General features: G+C 55.9%; 1 protein-coding gene across 17 annotated transcripts; it reads right to left on the reverse strand.

Moving 5' to 3' along the window:
- Positions 1 to 27: 27 nt before the first annotated feature.
- M1AP (meiosis 1 associated protein) lies at positions 28 to 18,591 on the reverse strand. 17 transcript variants are annotated; one of them, XM_081020896.1, is made up of 14 exons: positions 17,383 to 18,055; positions 16,868 to 17,157; positions 16,471 to 16,509; positions 13,674 to 13,755; positions 12,483 to 12,614; positions 10,412 to 10,701; positions 9,121 to 9,306; positions 8,156 to 8,354; positions 4,842 to 5,018; positions 3,657 to 3,813; positions 1,570 to 1,711; positions 1,126 to 1,344; positions 644 to 787; positions 28 to 442 (listed from the first exon to the last, which is right to left on the reverse strand). In XM_081020896.1, the coding sequence occupies exons 6-14, from the start codon at positions 10,667 to 10,669 to the stop codon at positions 311 to 313; spliced, it is 1,614 nt and encodes a 537-aa protein (XP_080877022.1). In that variant the 5' UTR covers positions 10,670 to 10,701; positions 12,483 to 12,614; positions 13,674 to 13,755; positions 16,471 to 16,509; positions 16,868 to 17,157; positions 17,383 to 18,055; the 3' UTR covers positions 28 to 310. The 17 variants fall into 17 exon arrangements, with proteins under 17 accessions (XP_080877022.1, XP_080877015.1, XP_080877024.1 ...); XM_081020889.1 differs by lacking the exons at positions 13,674 to 13,755; positions 16,868 to 17,157; positions 17,383 to 18,055 and adding exons at positions 12,698 to 12,873; positions 18,419 to 18,591; XM_081020898.1 differs by lacking the exons at positions 16,868 to 17,157; positions 17,383 to 18,055 and adding an exon at positions 18,128 to 18,327.
- Between the last annotated feature and the right edge of the window lie 309 nt (positions 18,592 to 18,900).

An 18,900-nucleotide genomic window follows, 5' to 3' on the forward strand; every position in this document is an offset into this window, starting at 1 on the left:
GGACGGACAAAAGGGCACAGCTCAAGGTTTGGTGCAACAAAGACAAAAGTTTATTGAAGGGGGTCTCCAGAAACCAGAAACTGGGGAGGGGGCTTCTAGCCACATTCGTCCCCCTAAGTAGACAAAGATCCAGGCATTGCTGCAGAGGGTCCAGTTTTGCCACACGAAAGGGAGGGACAACTCCAGGCCCCCCCTCAGGTGCTCAACAGGGTCCTTGTCATGGGGTGCCTGTCTGGGTTGGGCTCCTCTTTTTGTGGGAGCTCTGGCTCAACGGGGCCTCCATGGGGCAAAGGGAGTGGCCCCTGCGGTGTCACATGGCGTCCAGGAACTCTTCTTCGTCTCCAGAGAACAGGGAGAAGGCGGGTGGGCGGGGGGCAGCGGGTGCCATGCGCAGGGGGGCCACCATGGCCCTGGCCTTGCCCAGGTGGGGGCGGGTGCCCTGCTGTGGGCAGAAGGAGGAGGTGGAAGAGGCAGCGTGACCCCCAGGCGAAGGCTGGGTCCCCCTTGCCACTCCTGGGGGGCACCGGTTCCCTTTGCATCTCAAGCGGTTTGGCACAAGTGGGGTGGACCTCCGCCCCCCAAGAGCCACTGGGGTGGCCCTTTGCAGCCCCGTCCGTGGGGTGAGGGTGCCTGCCATACCTACCTGACGGGGCAGGTGCCGATCTGCCTTGCGCTCGGGCCGGGAGGGTGGTGGGCGCCCCAGGCTGCTCCTCAGGGCTTGGTACAGGGGGGGCCCCCCACTCAGGGGACTGTAGGCCGGCTCCAGGTCCAGGCCGTCCAGGAGGTTCTGCAGGGAAGGAGCCAGCGGGAAAAGGTGGTTTCATCATGGAATCAGAGGGAGCATCCCAAGCCGCTGGCGCCCAGCCAGGCCCCTCCTGCCACCCACCCGCCAAAGCCCCCTCCCAGCAAGGATGAGGTGCAAGCCCTGTATCTCCACACCCTCAGGGCAGGAGGGTTGAAAGCAGGCAGAGCCTGAGGGTGGGACCACAAGGGTGCAGCCCCTGGGACCCTCTCCCGGGACCACCCCCCTTCCTCATGTTTTCTCTCTGGTGGGCCAGTCCCTGCCTGCTGGGGTTGTTGGTGGGGTGTGCTGCCTGGCTCCCTGCCCCCCCCCCCGCTACTTGCCTCCATTTGGCTGAGAGTGTCCTGGGGAGGCTCTGCTGGCAGGAGAGGGAAGCTGCAGGGCAGGAGGAGCTCCCGGCCCACCAGGGAGCAGAGCAGCAGCGAGGCGGCCCCTTCGGAGGGCAGGAGGACCTGGAGGGGGCTCGGCCAGGGGGGACCACAGCCAGGACCGGGGGCCCCTGGTGGGGTCTCATATTTGGCCAGCAGCAGCCAGTTTCGCTTCTGAAAGAGGAAATTACAGTCTCAGCACCCCCCTCCCGGGGGGATGTGTGGTTCTCCTTCCTCTTTCCCAGGGACCCTGTGCCAGGGAGAAGGGGGGTGCCCTCTCCTGAAGGCAGGCACCATCACATGGCGGGGGTCACTGGCTTAGCCCTGCAGGCGTGGAACCTCCCCCCCCCCCCCCATAACTCAGTGCCTTGCGACTCTGCACCCTCCACCCCAACTCACCCACAGACAGTGGCAGAGGGCCCGGAAGAGCTGCTGGTTGGCCTCCAGTTCATCCCAGTTCATCCGCCAGCAGCTTGTGGGCCGGATGACCAGAGGCAGCCCATAGAGCAGCGAGGTGCACAGGCCTTTGGCCTCCAGGGCCCTGCAAGAGACGGGAGGCAGGGCCTTGGTTGGGGGGCAGAGCCTGCCTCCGGCTCCCAGGCAGCACCCAGGGCCCCCCAGGACTGGGAATGATCTAGGGGCAAGTGACTCCCCAGTGGAGGAAGGTTGCCGCATCTGCAGCTTTTTAGTTTGCAGAAAAGGCAAGTTTTAGACAGCATCAAAGTTTATAAAGCAATGCTTGGCATGGAGAGAGTGGATGGAGGAAAGATTTCCTCTCTGAAAACCATGGAGCTGGTGGACATGGCAGAAAGCTGAACGTTGGAAGACTCTGGACAGATAAAAGGAACTTCTTCATGCAGAGCAGAGTTCACCAGTGGAACTCCCTCCCTCAGGAGGCAGGGATGGCCACCAGCTTGGAAGGCTAACCAAGAGGATGAGCCTAGTCCTGGGCCCAAGGGCTCTGGTCTGCCTCCGGGGCCCCAGGCAGCCGTGCTTCTGATTCCCAGGGGCTGGAAGCCCCAGGAGGGGAGTTGCCCTTGGATCCCTTTGGGGCATCAGGATTCTGGGCTGGAGAAGCCACTGGCTGGACCCCGCAGGCTCTCTTCGGTTCGTCTCACAAGAAGACTTGGGAGGGAGAGGGGTTCTCAGAGAGACCATTTCTGCAAAGCAGTCTGCATTTCCTGGCAGGATGTCCTGCACCAAAGGGGAACCTGCAGCAGCCTGGCTGTCAGCAACTGCCAGAACAGCCAAGAAGGGGAAGCTGGTGCTGCTGTTTGTGTGCCTGTCAGCTACTTGCCTGCCTGGCAGCTCCCTTGGGGGGGGGGGGGCTCTGTGCTGAGCTGCTGGGGGTGGAGTGGGGGTGTGTGGCTGTCCCCAAGCAGAGCGCCAACCAGCCTCTGCCCTGCCATGGCACTTTTGCAAACAGTGCACTCCCTCCCACCCCGCAATGCACATCTTGCCACCAACTGGGGTTATATCCGCAGACAAAAAACCAGGCCACTTGATAGGCCTGTGACTTGCCCAGTGTGGCTCCAAGGTCTTCTATGACACCCACTCCTCTGCCCCCTTTGTCCACCTGCCCATGCCCGGGGGGAGGGGGGTGGAGAGGGAGAGCTGTTAAGGTGCTCCTGCTTCCTGGCCTGCCAGAGCCTCGCGATCTGTGGCTGCACCTCATGACACAGTTTGTCCACACTGGTGGGGGCACTTGGCCCCCCATGCAGATGGGAAGTGGGGAGCAGGGAAGAGGCTGCTGAACTCCTCGCTCTGCTGCATTTAAAAAGGCAAAACAGGAAGTGGGTGGGTGGGTGAGTTGGGGTCTCCTTCATTCAGTCAGGAACAGCCTTGCTGGGCTTCCTCCAAGCAGCCATTTCTTTGTTGCTATTTTTCAGGCTTTGTGTTGTGTCTTCTGCCTCAGGCTCTCCCAAGGGAGGAGGATCCTCCCCCCAGGCTGTCTGCAATTGTGGAAGCCAGTGGGGGCTGCTGCTTGTCCTCCCCACCCTCCTCAAGCGCCCCTGAGCCAGGCAAGCCAGAGCAGGTTCAGGGGAAGGGAGCAGCCGGCCCAGAACAGGAAGCGCAGGGGGGAAGGACAGCGGCAGAGAAGCACACTGGCTCCAGCACAGCAGCTGCCCCCCCCATGGAGCTCCTCCCCCAGGTGCCGCTTGAGGGGCCCTTTGGCCAAAAGGTCCTGTAGCCCAGTGAGTGGGTGGCCAAAGCCAGATTTCCTGAGTTTTAACAAGAGCCCCTTTTTGTGTTAAGAGTGCATCTAAGCATGGACAGAGTGCTTCTCGCTGCAGTCACTCCTCTTGAACATGGGACACGGCTCCCAGGGCAGCTGATGTGGCCACAACACGATTTTTCCATTGGAATCTGGGAACCGGGGAAGGGCTGAGGGGCATGGCAGGCTGGCCCTCTTCTCAAAGGGGCCCTTGGGGGCGCTCCCAGTGTGTCTCCCCCCCGCCCCGCTCGGATGGCTCCTGGGCAGGTACCTGAGGATGCGGAGCTTGCGTGGCACCAGGCCTGGGCCAGCTGCCATCCAGAAGGGGCCACTGGCATCCTCCCATTGTGCGGTGGGGCCATCTCCGCAGGCGGAAGTAAGCAGAGCAGGGCTGAGGAGCCTCTCCTGGGCATCGCATTTCACGCACACTGCAAGGGCAGAAGGCAGCAGGGCTAAGGGGGCGCAGGGCATGCTTCTGCCAAGCCATGGCAGCTGGGGACCCAGAGCCACTGCCAGCCAGAGCGGGCAGCACTGCCTGCCCAGGATGAATCTCAGGGCAGAGGGCGAGGGCTGTGCCAAGGACTGGAGAGGTCAGGTTTGTGTCTTTGGGCTGATGTCCAGGGCAGAAGACCCCGCTACCCCATGGGAACCCTTTGGAGAGGCTGCCCTGGCCTGGTCCAGCTCCAGGCGGGGGACGGGGAAGGGGGGAGCTCAGCCTGGGGCCTCGGGCACAGCCACCGCCAGGCCCCGTCCAAATTCAAGACACCACTCTTGGCATTTAATGCCCCCAAGGACTCCCCTCACAGACTACAGCACCAACACTCTGAAACTCAGAGCCGATGGGAACGATGCTAGCACTTTTGCTGCAGCACTTTGGAGACCTAATTATTATTATTATTTGCTTCAGTAAGCTTACCCGTGTATGTAAATTTGATATGTATTCAAATATATGGTTTTATTTTTTCAAAACCATTGGGTTTATTTAAATTTTGATTCTTTTTTTACGTCAGCTTCCTTGTAACATTTCATTGTATCAGTCATTATAGTACGTGTGTGCATTTATTTGTGTAAATAATAATTTCATTTATGAGTGGCTTCCCATGAGGGATGCCAAAGCAATTTACTATGCAATAATTTATATGAAACAAATACGGAAATAGCAAGAACAACTGCACACAGGGAAACAATTTAAAAAACCAAAACATTTGTAAATGTAAAGGGAGTTTAGAATACTGGACAAACACTGAATGGGATAGAGATGTTTAGCAGCGGAGGCAAGAGAGGAGGGCACCCGTCTCTCTCCCACAACAGCAAGGGGTCCCAAAGGGTAGGTGCTGGGTGTGGTGTCAGCAGGCTCACAGAAGCAGGGAATCGTAGAGTTGGAGAGACTCCCTGAAGAGGAAGCTTTCGGTCTGGGTGAAGAAGCAACACAGGAATCCCATTGGCTCACACTTACCTGGGCAGCTCTGGGCTGCAGTAGGGGGGCAGAGCGCTCCAGCGGGCAGGAGGAGGTGGAGGTGCTCCTGGTCTGGGCTGTGGTCGTGGAACCAGCCCTTGAAGAAGGTCTCCAGGGCCACCACATCATTCTCCACAGTCTGGAGGTCAAGGACTGCGCCCAGGGTCACAGCGCTCTCTGCAGGGAGAGGAAAGGAGCCCCATCTGCACATGCCTGGGTATCCCCCCCACCACCACAATGGCTCAGCCTGGGCATCCCAACAAGTTCCTGCCACCCCCCAGAACAAAGAGACAGCTCCCTTAGAGCAGCGCCCCCCCCCGATGCCCACAGCTGCATAAACAAAGTCTGGGGCTCCTGGAGGGTCAGCGTGTCCTTTGAGTGCCCCACTCCCAGGCCTCAGGAGGAAAGGAGCTGCCAGCCTGGCCAGCCCATCCTGTGCCACCCAACCAAGGCCCATCCTCCAGGGCCATGAGCTGCCTGAGTTCTCTTCTAAGTCATCCCACTTGGTGGCAGCCGTCTCTGCCTCTTCTGGGGGCCAAATCTGTGTGGCGTGTCCTGAGCCTCCCAGCCTCCAGCTTCCAGCCTTGTGAAACGCTCTCGCTCCACTTTCTCCGCACCAGGTACCCTCCTATAAGCTACCATATCCCCCTCCTCCCCCAAAGCCTTACTATTTTTCTGAACAAAAAGCCCTGAATATTGTACCGTCTCCTCCTACGAACATGAGAAGAACCCGCTGGATCAGGCCAGTGGCCCATCTACTCCAGCATCCTGTTCTCGCAGGGGCCAAGTGGATGCCCCAAGGGACCTGGGCGCAAGAGCAGGACTCTGCTCTCCTGGGCTTTCTGGCATTCACAAGCCTGGCTGTCTCCGCGGGTAAAGGCAGAGCAGAGCCCTCTCCTCATAGGAGGGTCCCTCCAGCCCATGGATCACGTTGGCTGCCCTTTTCCGGGCCAAATGTTGTCTCTTCTTGCAGCTCTACTCTCTTCTCTGAGGGGGACAAGAGGAACTGCCCAGAATAGGCCAAGCACAGATGCAAAACATTTAGGAAGCACCTTGAAGTGGTTCCCCATGGCAAGAAGAACACATAAGACCACTGTGTATCTAAAGACAATTTCAAGTCCAGCAGAGACCCTGCCTGGGACTCGCATCTCTGCTGGGGAAGCTCCTTGCAGGAGGAAAGTCTCCAGCAGAGGTGATGGTGATCTCTGGGACCAGGGTGACCTTGTCCCACCTCATCCCCCAGTGCAGAGACCCCCTGGGCACTGGGGGCAGGAGGCCCACCAGCCGCTGCTGCAGGAATACAAGAGCACGAGGGCCACGGTTCCGGCCACTGCTGCTCAGAAACAGGCACCCAGCAGGGGCTGGGGTCTCTCCCCACAGGAAGCCTGTCCCTCTCTGGAAGCAGAGCCCTAAGTCGGTGGCTGTGAGAAGGGAGAAGTGGGAATCCTGCCTGCCTGGTTAGCAACAGAGAGAGGACCAGTCACAGCTCAAGGAGGGTGGCTGGCTTAATCCGGGCTGAGCAGGGGGATCAGGCCAGCAGGGGGTGGGGGCCAAAATCTGCGCCTGAGAAGGAGGCGGCTCCGGATTAAGAACGACAGATGCCACCATCTGTCCCTCCCCAGCAGCCCCACTGAGGAGGCAGGGAGCACACAGCCCTCCAGCGCCCAGCCAGGGGGCAGCCGCCTTGCAAAGGGAAGAGCCCGCAGCCCAAGCGAGGGCAGAGACAGGGTGGCCGTGCACACTAGGGGGCAGCAGAAGGCCATTGCTAAAAATCCTGGCGGCTGCAGCAAGGCGTTCCTGCGGCTGTGCATTATGATATTGACGGTCTCTTTTCCCTTCCCTTCCTAGGAGCCCTAGCCTGGAATCTGCTACTTGGTGCCTCCAGCACCAGGGGTAGTCTGCCTCTGAACTTTGTGGGGCTTCCCAGGGGCATCTGGGGGGCCAGGGTGGGGCACTGGGGGCTGGGCAGACTGGATGGGCCTCCGTTCTGATCCAGCAGAGCTCTGCCCCAGTCCCGTCAGGGAGCCACACTCCAGATCCTCAAGAGACCCAGGCGGATCAAGGCTCCCTGCAGCTAGCAAGAGGGGAGGAAGCAGACCCAGTGCACAGCCCAGCCACACACCAAGGCTGGGCCCCTTTCACTGCTTTCCCTTCTGCATCTGGGGTGAGACTGAAAGCAAGAAGTCCCCAGCGGTTTCTTTGGCTTTCCCCAGAGAAGGGCTTCTGTCAGCCGGCCTGGCCAAAGGGTGACTTGGGGTGGGGAGTGCATTTGTCTCTCCACATCAAGTCAAGTCGCCTCTGCTGGGCCTGTCTGGCCCATGGCCCTCTCAGGATCTCTTTGCAACCGGCAGTGTGATGGTTGCGCAAAGGGCAGAAAGAGCTGCCCTGGCTCCTGCCCTCCCGAGGCTCCTGCCGGCTCCCTTTCAGGCGCTGCTGGTGCCAACCCACAGCTGTGCGCCAGAGTTTCCTGCCTCATCCTCCTGCCTTTTCCCCCAAGATCTGATTTGTGGTGATTTCCCCCCACTTAAAATTCAGCGCCAGCGCCAGCCAGCCCAGAGGGGGCAGGCCAAGTGCCGCAGAGGCTTTCCTGGGCTCTCGCGCCTTTAATTAGAGGTTTCCCCCTTTGGGCCGAGCGGCTTCCTCCGCCTCTAAGTGCTTCCTCCTCAGCAGAGCTTGGGATGAGGCATGAATTATTCACTGAGCACCAAGATCTGCGACTGGATTTCCCGACTGTCTAAGTCTCAGCAAAGAGCAGCCCTGGATGCCCTGGGAAACCCGTCTCTGCCCTGAGTGTCACCCTTTTAGGTGACACTCAAGCGCAATTACCTAAGTTCCTCCTAATCCAGCCAGATTCAGCTGGTTCCTCTCCAGCTGCTCTCTGCTACAACTGAGCAGCCTGGGAGGTCCCAGTGCAGATCTCTGGCAAGCCTCTTCTGTCAATTTCTCCTCCCCGCCTGGTCGGGGTGGGCTTCAATTAGTGGCATCCTTTCATTGTCTTTATTTTATTTTAATGTGCTGTAAAAGCCAGAGAAGAAAATGTAAAAACCCATGAGAGGACCCAAGGAATTAACGCCACCTTTCCCATTGCCCTGCAGGGAACAGAAACTGACTTCCTGTGCACTTAGGGGGCACTTTGCCAGCCATTCACCGCTAATCAGGCGCAGAAGCCTTGAGCACCAAGTTCCCTTTCATGAATGGCGCTTGCTCTGGAGCAGACACCAGAGGAGCATCTCGGAGTGATAATCACACCCAGCGGGAGGCGAGGGGCCGCTTGGAAGCTTCATTTGAAATGCCACAGGTTGGGAGGCACTTACCCCCACGGCTGCCGCTGCTGCTGCTGCTGGGGGTGGCTCCCTCTCTGTCCTCCGCTGCAGCCTCAGGCGCCTCCTGCAGCCCCCTTGTGGAGACCTCCACCACCTGCAGCTGGCGGAGGTTGACCAGGTCAATGCCCTGCAGCCCAGCCTCCAACTGCCTGGCCACCTTGGCGCTGGGCTGGCCAGTCAGGATGGTCATCTGGAAGAGAAGCCCATGGCTGCCGGAGACTCAGAGGGGAGTCCAGAGGGGTGGGGTGGCGGCGCTTCAGATCCCGGCTCAGCCAGGAACCTCACTGGGTGACCTTGGTCCAGTTCAATGCACCTCACCAGGATGCTGAGTGGATAAATTTGGGGAGGGATAGATGGACATGTGCCCTGAGCTTCTTGACGCAACAGATGGCAGTGTCAGCAACCATCTGCCCAGGTTTCCTAGTGCCCCTCTGCCATGAACATCCCTGGCAGTAGTGGGACACACGAGAGGGAATCTGCCACTCCCCAGATTCTGGCCCCTGTCATGCTGGATTCTGTGCAAGGAATCAACTTGCTCTTTCCATGCAAACTGATGCTTTGAGGAGCTCCTTGTATTGCCTGCAGGATGGCAGAGGTGGGTTTGCAAGGCCTCCTCGTCTTGCTGGAGGCTGCAGAAGAGGCAGGCAGAGAGGGGGCAACTCAGGAATGGATGTGGTCCTGGAGGGCACCAGAGGCTCCTGCCCACTACTACTACTATTATTATTATTAGCGCCTCAAAGTCAGCTTCTGCTTGGGGAAAGGCGTTTGGGCAGAAATCTCCTAGGGACACCGAGGATCATCTAATCCAACCCCCTGCAGTGGAAGACCCCCAACCTGGCTGGAAGGGGATGGGGGAGATGGAAGTGGAGAGAAACAGCGACCCTCCTCCCTAATTGGGCAGGTGCTAGTTGGTGTGCAGCAGACACAGGGGGCCCCTCCCTCTGGCCTCCTCTTACCTCCAGGGAAGAGCTGCTCAGGGAGGCCCCCGCCATGCCTTGCCCCGTGTACTGCTTGAACTGTTGGAGCCCATCCTGCACGGCCTGGACTATGGCGTCCTCCTTGAGGTGGAAGACCCCCTCGGAGGGCAAGGCGCGCAGCTCCGCCAGGCAGCTCTGGAGCCGAGAGAAGCTCCCTCTCACCGGCTGCAACGACAGTGGGCAGGAGATGTGCCTCAGCAAGGCCCCAATGCCTCCCCTGTGAGGGGTGCTCACCCCTGGGGTGGGGGTGGGGAAATAGCTGCTTCTCGTCTCCTTTCCCAGGAGGAAGACCCTGGCCATGCACTCTGCCCACAGCTTCTGCCTGCTCCCCTGGTCTCTGGGATGGGCATGAAGTGGGACACATTGGGCATTGGAAAGCCCCCCCCCGAGATGCAGCTGCTTGGGCTGTTGCTGGGGCCGGCCTGGGGGCGATGGCTGGGGGCCAAGGCAGAGACACAGCCAGGGTGCTGAGCGCAGTTTTGCTGCCAGTTAGCCTGAGTTAATGAGCCCCTCTGTGGGCAGGAGACACCCGAGTCTAGACATGCTTGGCCAGGAATGAGCTGCAGCCCAGCCGAGGCGCTCTGGGAGTCTGCTGCAGGAACCATGCAAGGAGACAACTGACTTGTCTGCTCGGGACGAGAAAAATGTCTAATCCGCTTTTAAAGCCATTGGTGCCTCCTGTGGGAAGGAGTTCCATAGTCTAACGACACTTTGCATGGAAAAGCACTTTCTTTCTCTGTCCTGAACCTTCCACCATCCAGCATCACTGGATTGGCCATTACGAGAGAGAGAGAGAGAGAAAAAGCTCCTCACATTCTGCAGGCAGTGCAGCATTGCACACACTTCTAGCCTGTCACTTTTTACACACCTTTTCTGTAACTTAACCCCCCCCCCCCAGCACTGCCATTGCTCCTTCTTGGGGAGTCGCTCCATTCCCTGGATCACTTTGGCTGCCCCTTCCTGGACCTTTTCCAGCTCTGCAGCACCATTTCTGAGGTGAGCTTCTTCCAAGCTGCCCCATCTGCCCAGAAGTGCTGCCGCCTGAAGCTGCTCCATTTTACCCCTCCAGAAAACACAAAGGAGCCCTCCATGGCACAAGGCCCCTTGAAAGTGGGCATTTGGAGCCCTTTAAATCGGCTGGCGTGTGCTGGGATGGCAAGCCAAGGAGCAGGACAAGGACTCTGCATGGACAGACCAGCAGAGAGATGCCCCCTTCAGAGATATGCCTCCCCCCAGCTGCTCACTGTGCCCCCCAGCAGCACTCACTCACCACAAAGGGCAGAAGGCACTCCTGCTGGCTCTGGACCACGTAGAGGCTGAGCAGAGGGATGCGGGGTGGACCCGCCAGACTGCAGGCCAGAGAGAAGACGTTTTCCAGGGCATCGCAGAGCTTGTGGCAGGTGTGGGCCCAGTGGGAGGGGTGGGCCTCCACCACCAGGATGTGAGGGGGCTGCCAGGAGTGAGAGGCGGCCCTAGCCAGGCCTTTGCCAGCACCATCTCTGCTGCCTCCTCGCGGTCCAGAACTCATGGTGGTCCAAGGGAAACAGAGCTTGCAGCTGCCTCTGAAGAGGGGAGAGCTAGAATGAATGTGCTTTCCTCACCCACCAGCACCACCATCCCCCCCCCCACTGGGAAAAGACCCCCCATCACCAACAAATAGGCAGTGGAGAGGGCAGCAGATGCAAAGCGGCCCATTGCGGCCATGCCCACTCCTCCCTGCCTCCCTCAAGCTCCCAGGGCTTCTTCCTGTGCCCACGCCAATTCTGGGTCTGGAGGCAGGCAGGCTGGTGGGGGACAAAGAGGACTGTGCCCCAAAGGGGGGATGGCTTCCTTGTTCAGGGACAGAGGGCAGCCCACCTTCCTCCTGTTAGGGAGGCAAGGCCCCCAGGGAGACTCCGGGGAATGTGGGGCATCCCTGTCACATTCCAAGGCCCTCCCGGCTGCTGCCGCAGCCGTATCCTGGCACCGCAGGCCTAGCCCCGGTTGGCAGCAGGAGTCAAGGTGAGTCAAGGTGGAGAGCAGCTGGCTGTCGGTTCTGCTTCATCTCTGTGTTCAGAGAGTCTTGTCTAGCCAGCCAGTTTCTCACCAGCTTGACAGGGATCTCTGGGAGGCGTCTGGGGGGGGGGGCATGAGGCTCAAGAGCACTGGACACACCTTCCTTGCCCCATGCTGCCCCTTGAGTTCTCTTCTTAAGGCTTATTTACTCCCCTGCAATACTGATACATTGCCCAATAACAAAGGCTCTCTGCCATTTACAGTAAAAATGAAAAGACTACCAAATAATAAAACTCAAATGTGAAATCTAAAAGTAAACTAACCCCAAGCCGGCCAGAGAGAGCAATATCAGGATGTGGGATCTCACGAGTACCGAAGAGGCTAAAGAGAATGACATGTCTGAGGAAATGAAAACGTCTTTAGCTGGTGCAGAAAAAGGCCATAGCGTGGGCCTCAGGAGAGCCTGGCTGGGGGGACACAAAACTGAAGAGAATCTCGCTCAAGGAACCTTCTCCTTCCCCCACATCCAGAAAAGGGCCTTGACCCTTCAGCTGCCCCAGCCTCAAGCCTTTGGGCCTTAAAGGGTAACAGCAGCACTTTGAGTCGGGCCCAATAACGGGATTTACTCAATAAAAGGGTTGCAAACAGATTGTTTCTTTCTGGAAAAAACTAGCCCTGAATTGAGTGCTAAAGTTCCACTACATTTCCAGAAGTGGTCTTTATGCCCCGTGAAAGATCACTAAAAATGCAAAAATTAACTGGCAAGGACACCTTGGGAAAGCAGCGCAGGCAGCATGGTGTGACCCTGTCAGCCAGACGCTGCTGCTGGCCTGTTTTGGACCAGCTGGAGTTTCCTGGCCATGTTCAAAGACAGGCCCACCCAAGACACATAGGAGAACATCCCCCACTCCTTTGCATTAACACCAGTGGCCGGAGGGCAATTCCCCCCAGGGCAAGGGCAGGCAGGTGAAATGGGGGGGTCACTCTGTCCAGGGCTGATTAAACTGGCAGAGAAGGGGTGGCTGCAGCCCCAGGGCAGGGCAGCAGAGGCAGAGCAGATCTGCCCCACAGGGCTGCCTTGAGCAGCCTGGCAGGGACAGGGGAGGAAGAGAGTGGCATTCTTGGCAGGGACTCTAGATTAGGCTCATTCTAAGTGGCTTCATTAGAGAAGGGCTGGCGGCCAGCCTGGGCTGCTCTTGCATGAGCAACACAGGCTGCCTTCGCAGACACCCCCCCCCACCCAGCAGCTGGCTACAGCCTGGGACTTGCCCTTCAATTATATATCCTTCATTCCATCTAGAAAGCTATGGGGGGGGGGTAATGCTACATCATCCCAAAAGGAAGACTTTTATTACTCTGGTCAAATGAGGCGATAAAGAGATCTCTTCCTCCAGTGCAGCAGCAGGTGGGCTGAGCGGCTTTGGAGCTTGATTGAGAGTGGAGCCTGAGAGTCACCAACTCGCAAGGAGAGCAGCAGCCTGAGAGAGAAAGTGGAATGTCAGAGGCACAAGAGGGGAGCAGGAGGGAGGGAGGGGACCCAGTCACCACCTGCTCAGTGCACCTGGTGCTGAGCTGACAGGCGAACCAATGAGCACGAAGAAGGACTCCAGGGCACAGGTGGGGGGGCAGGGAGGGGGGGCAGCGTGGCAGCAGGGTGGAGCTCCAGGCCTGGACCTGAGCACTTCACTTCCTGGATGGCTGGACAAGGTTGAGTTGGAACCATGGAAGCAGCTGCTCCTGGGATGGAAGGGAGCAAGCATGGGGAGAAAAACAAGTGGGACAGGGCTAGGAGAACACTAGAAATGTGCTACCAGGGTACAGTAATAATATAACATTCTTATAATACTAGGGTGGTAATCAACAAAGTTTTACTCAAAGTAGACTACTGAAATTAATGAATGTGACTAAGGTAGGTCCATTACTTTCAGTAAGTCTACTCTGTGCAAAACTTAGATAAACAATGTCTGTAATCGAAACAAAATAAAAAAATCCCTTCCAGTAGCACATTAGAGACCAACTAAGTTTGTTATTGGTATGAGCTTCCGTGTGCATGCGCACTTCTTCAGATACTTGCGGCAGACCAACATGGCTACCTACGTGTAACTAATGTCTCTAATGTTTTAGTCCTCCAGAAAAGGGTTCTGGAGAATGCAGAAGGGCCTTGAGAAGCTGCAGCCTTTTGCTCTGGCTGAAGACGCAAAGTGCCAGGGAGACCCAGGGCTGCAAGAGCAAAGGGGCGCCTCCTGAGGCAGGAGGAAGAGGTTGCGCCTTTGACTACTGGGGGGCAGAGGCAGCAGCGGGCAAACTGTGTTGTCAACCGCTTTGCTATGATGTCCTACGATTTAGCCGTTCTCCCTGGTCAGGCAGGTTAAAGCTCAGAAAGCACTCAGTCCTGCGAGAGAGGTTAAAAATAATAAGGGGTTTTTCAGCTTTGTTCAAAGCAAGAGGAAGAACAAGCAAGTAGTAGGTCCTCTGTGTGGAGAAGATGGAGAAATACTGTTGGGGACAGAGGAAAGGCAGAACTGATCAACACCTACTTTGCCTGGGTCTTCGCGCAAAACGAGAGCAGAGCCCAACCTGGTGATAACAGAATAAACGCCGCAAGGAGGGAGCTGCTGCCTAAGACAGGGAAAGAGGTGGTCAGGGAAGACCTAGCTATTTTGAATTAATTCAAATCTCCAGGGCCTGCTGAGCTGCACACAAGGGTGTGAAAGGAGCTTGCTGGTATAATATCAGAGCCTCTGTCTATAATCTTCGGGAATTGTTGGAGAACAGGTGAGGTTCCTGCAGACTGGAGTCCGGCAAATGGGGGTCAGACTTGATGACCCTTGGGGTCCCTTCCAACTCTAAAAGTCTCTGTTTGTTTATATGGTGCCATCAGTATGAATGACACTTTACAGAGTACAGGTCCCTGTCCCAAGGGGCTTATCATTTAAAACTTGACAGAGGGGAGAAAACAGAGGAAGGAGAGGCATAGGGTTTCAGTTATACATGCCTAGGGTCAGCTATAGGGCCTGGGAGGTAGAGGAAAGGGGTTAGTTAGATGTTAGGAAATGGGCCTCACACCCTGTTAGTGAGCGTTGCAGGGCCATCCGACTGGCCACTCTTGGGGACCAGACCCTTGACCAGCGAAACAAGATGAGGCAGCCTGGCAAGATGTTCCCACCAACCACGCAAGTCCAGAGTGTCTTGCTCTTGCAGTGGACGGGAAGGCCAGTTCTGTGGAAGGCCTAGTCAGAACTCAGGGAAGCACTGTCTAATTTGCCTTCTAGTGGGTTATTTAACAGGCCCCAATTCTGGAGTTAGCCCAAGAGAAGGTTAATGAAAAGCTGTCTGAACATATTCTGGATGTGCCTTTACAAGCTGGTAGATGCAACCCTTTTATCTCACCATCAAAGGCAGAGCAAAAGCCAGCAGATTAAGGTAATAGTTCAACAGACTGAAGATGTGCCCAGTTTCCCGGGAGGGGACTGGCGCTAGACGGATTGCCCGGCCCAAGATTTGAGGGTGTGTGTGCTCCCCACCAACTTATTGTCTGGCTGCTGCAGTTCTGTGGCCTCTGCTGCCAAGCAGGCGTCCAGGCCATGCCCACAACCGCAGCAGATCAGAAAACAAGCCACAGCCAAGTTGTGCAAGCCCCTGCCCCCAGGAGGTCACATCGGAGGCTGTTCCCCAGGGGCTGCCCAAGCCGCTTGTCATGGCTTATGGGACTTGCACTGTCCTTTCACTCTCTCTCTTCATTCTTCTTCCTTCCAGATTGTTCCTTTTTATTGTATTTACATACCACTTTTCCTCCCAAGAGCTCAAGGTTGCACGCATGCCTCCCCCATGGAACACGATCCTCACAACAACCCTGAGAGATGGGGCAAGTCTAAGAGACCGTAACTGCCCCAAGGCTCATAGCTGAGTGGGCATCTGCAGCCTGTCTCCCAGCTCTACCCCACACTGACAGTTTCTGATGTAACGCGCCCCGGGTGCAAAGCGGAAGGGCTGCTGCCAAATTCCGGCATATCTGCTTCTTTGTTAATCAGCAAGTAGATGGAGCCTCCAGCTGCAAGAAGAGTCTGGTCAGCCAGGAAAGAGGGGCATTGTTCACAGAAAAAGGGGGCTTCTCACGTGATGCCAGTGGCTCCCATTTTGGCCCCAGACGGGGGAAACTTCCCTCCAACCTGCCTTCCCCACGTGCGCAGAAGTCCCCCATCATCTGTTGTAAATATAAATATGCCCTTTTCCCTTATGGGGTATCCAAGAGCCCATATAGAGTCCTTACGTGGGTTCCCTATTGGTAGGAGAAATTAACAGAGGCCAACCAGAGAATATTGAGAAGCAAAGCAGCTAGTAAGCTTGATCTTTATTTATCTGTCGCAACAGGGTGCTCCCCTCACATGCAGGAAAGGAGGAGGACCCAGAAAAATGGCCTGCAAGGCCTTATAAAGACTTTTGAAATTCCCATCCTGTAGATCAAGACCACCCCCTGGAACATCAGACATACATCACAGAAAAGGTGGTCTTAAAACAGAAATTTCAATATTGTTTTTCTCCTGTCCTTATTTATCTCCTGTTTGGCAGGTTACTTGATTGGATTTCCTGGGTAGCCTGGCCATTCTTTTGTAATGATAAATACTTAGTTCCTGAGCCAGGTCACAGGCTCACACCCTTATTCAAACACAGACATACCCTTAAAACAGGATTTGTGAAGGAAAAGACAATGGGGGGGCTTTTCCAGTTTGACCTTGCAGAGGAAACATTTGCTCAGTTTAGGAATCAAAATGGTTCCAGGTTGGCCTTCCTGTGCTGATCTATGTATGTGCTTGGTTGGTACACTTATGAACATTACCATATATCTAAGACCATAAAATTCCTATCACACTTCCTACCTAGGACATTCTATACAAGATCTCAAAGTAACTGTTTTACTACAAAGGAATTTCAGAAATAGACTGGAAAGAGAAGCTGCTGAATTGCAACTCATTACCAAACTTAAAACCATGGAGAAACCTGGTTTGAACAAAGACATTGGATTCTTATCCCATTATACATGACTAAGCAATTTCTCACCTTCTCACCCCTTGCCTTTTCCTGTAAGACCCATTACAGTCGTTAAGAGTCGTCAGCAGGCTCATCTCAGCTATCTGCCAATCTCCCATTCCCACCACCCTTCTGAGTAATACCCCTCCCCACCTTCTCACTATATAGAAGGATCTGGCAACTTCTGTTTCAGTGTATCTGAAGAAGTGTGCTTGCACACGAAAGCTCATACCAAGAACTAACTTAGTTGGTCTTAAAGGTGCTACTGGAAGGATTTTTTATTTTATTTATTTTGACACTTCCTACCTGTTACACGAAGGAAAAGCCTCTAAGCCCAAAGCAGACCTGGAATGGAGACAAGAGAGGAGAGAGCGAGTCAGAGGTGGGCAGGCAAAGGCCACCAAGGCCAGTCCCAGCCCAGGCAAAGGGGGCTCCTGAGTGCCCCCCACCAGACATTCAGGAGATGGTGCCTGACTAGACCAGGCCAGTGGCTTCCCCAGGGGAGGGGAGGACTTTCTCACCCCCCAGGTGCAGGGGGGCTGACGTGGCCTTCACTGCCTGAGGACTGGGGGCCAGGCCACTGTGTCTACTGGGGGGGGCAGACATGGGGGGGTGACAAAGCGGCTTCTCCCTGCTCTGCCCCAAGGTCCAGCCCCCCCAGCCCAGATTCCCCCATGAGGGGTCCCCAGACGAGGCAGGAGACCTGGGCGGGGAGTTGCGGCTCCAGCTGCCCCCCTTCAGGGCAGGGCCTTGTCCTCTTGCTGCCCCGGGGGTGCCCCCTCCCCGAAGGGGCGGCTCTGGGCCTGCCGGTCCTGAGGGAGCAGGGGCAGGAGGGCAGGCAAGGCCCCAGCCTGGTCTGGGCCTCCATCTGGGCCTCCTCCTCCTCCTCCCCAGTCAGGCTCCTGGGCCTGCAGCTGCCATCTAGGCTGTCTGTCCCTTTGCGGTGCTTCTTATCTTAGTCTTGGGTGTTTTATGCCTGCGGTTTCTTGATACCTTGAACAAATGAAAAGAATAAGAAGACCGTATTTACGCAAATCTAAATGCACACCCTAATACCGTATTTTTCCGTGGAGAACACCCCCTTGTATAAGACACCCCTTATTTTGGGGTACTCAAATTAAAGGAAATGGGGGGAGATAGCCCATAGTTGTTGGGGGGGGGGTTGCCAAGATTTCTTGAGCTTCTTGGGGGGGGGGGGGACTGCAGAAAATCGCTAACCAGAATGGAAAACGCTCAGATTCGCTCGTGACGCCGAAGACAGGAAGCGCCTTGCCGCTCGCCAACAGCAGCCGGATATCGAACTCCCGATTGTGGCAGCAACAGCCAACCCACGGCAGCCCTTGCCACAGCAGCCAACAATCACCCACCAAATCACTAATAATAATAATAAATTTATACCCCGCCTATCTGGCTGGGTTTCCAACAAAATATTAAAATACAAGAGTCCTTCAGATATTAAAAACTTCCCTAAACAGGGCTGCCCTCAGATGCCTCCTAAAAGTCTGGCAGTTGTTTTTTCCTTTGACGTCTGGTGGGAGGGTGTTCCACAGGGCGGGTGCCACCACCAAGAAGGCCCCCAATGACAAGCTGCACCTCGCGGCTGCAACCAATCGCCTGGCCCCACAATGCACCGCCTGTGTGTAAGACAAGTCCCATTTTGTAACCTTTTTTTTGAGTAAAAAAAACCTCGTCTTATACAAGAAAAAGTATGGTAATTTGGACAAAAAAGGTGTGCATGACATTTGAGTAAATACGGTAATAACCACCCTGGGGGCAGAGGAAGGGTCAGCTGGGGGGGGCACCTCCAAGGAGGGGGTCCTCTGCCTGAGAGACCCCATATCCCTTTTCTGCCTGGGGTGACTCTGGGCAGGAGGCAGGGGGACCCCAACTCTGGGGGAGCCCCACTTCCCCCACCCCAAGCTGAACCCCAAGCAAGAGGCCCACCTGGGCGGGTGCCACCCACCTGCTTGAGCTGGCCTTTGACCTGCCCTCGGCCAGGGAGGACAATGGCCGGCCGGCCGGGGGTGGGCCTAAGGCCAAAAGAGAAGAGGCTGACTCCTGGGCTCCAGCCTCTTTTGCTGTTCTTCCTTCCAGGACCCCAAGCAAGAGGGCCTCAGGCGGCAGATCGGCTGTTCTCTCATAAGTGCCCCCCAGGAAACAAACCCCACCCTGGACACCAAAAGGCACCCAGTCACTGAGGGCCAGTCATGGAGAGCGCTGCTGCTTTCAAAAGGATTTTTAATAGATTTCTTACACGCAATTAAAACCCCCCCCCCAATGATTTTGAAGAGTTGTCAGACTTAATGCCAAAGCAGGGAACCTGGATCTAGTGCCAACTGGCACTCGATTCTTCTCTGGGTTCCTGGATACCGCCCCCACATTGGGCCCCAGATTATGAAGAGTTTGTGGGTCCCAGACTCCCCTAAATTCCTGGGTCTAGTAGGTGTTAGAATGTAATCAATGCTTGGAGTGTTGAAACTGGATACTAGACCCATGTGCATTAAGCTGAGTGATAGACATTTCTATTTAAAAATAATATTTTATTGGTTTTCCTAACAACAACAACAACAACACACAATAAAAAAAAACAAATTGATTTCCCTCTAGTCCCTTCCCTAGTTCCATTATTTGTCGATATACTGCATGTCCATTATTAAATTTATAATTTATTTAAATTTATTTAAATTGAGAGCCAGTGTGGTGTAGTGGTTAAGAGCGGTAGTCTCGTAATCTGGG

This window comes from Podarcis pityusensis (assembly GCF_964106645.2).
Source record: "Podarcis pityusensis genome assembly, chromosome: 9".
NCBI lineage: Eukaryota > Metazoa > Chordata > Lepidosauria > Squamata > Lacertidae > Podarcis > Podarcis pityusensis.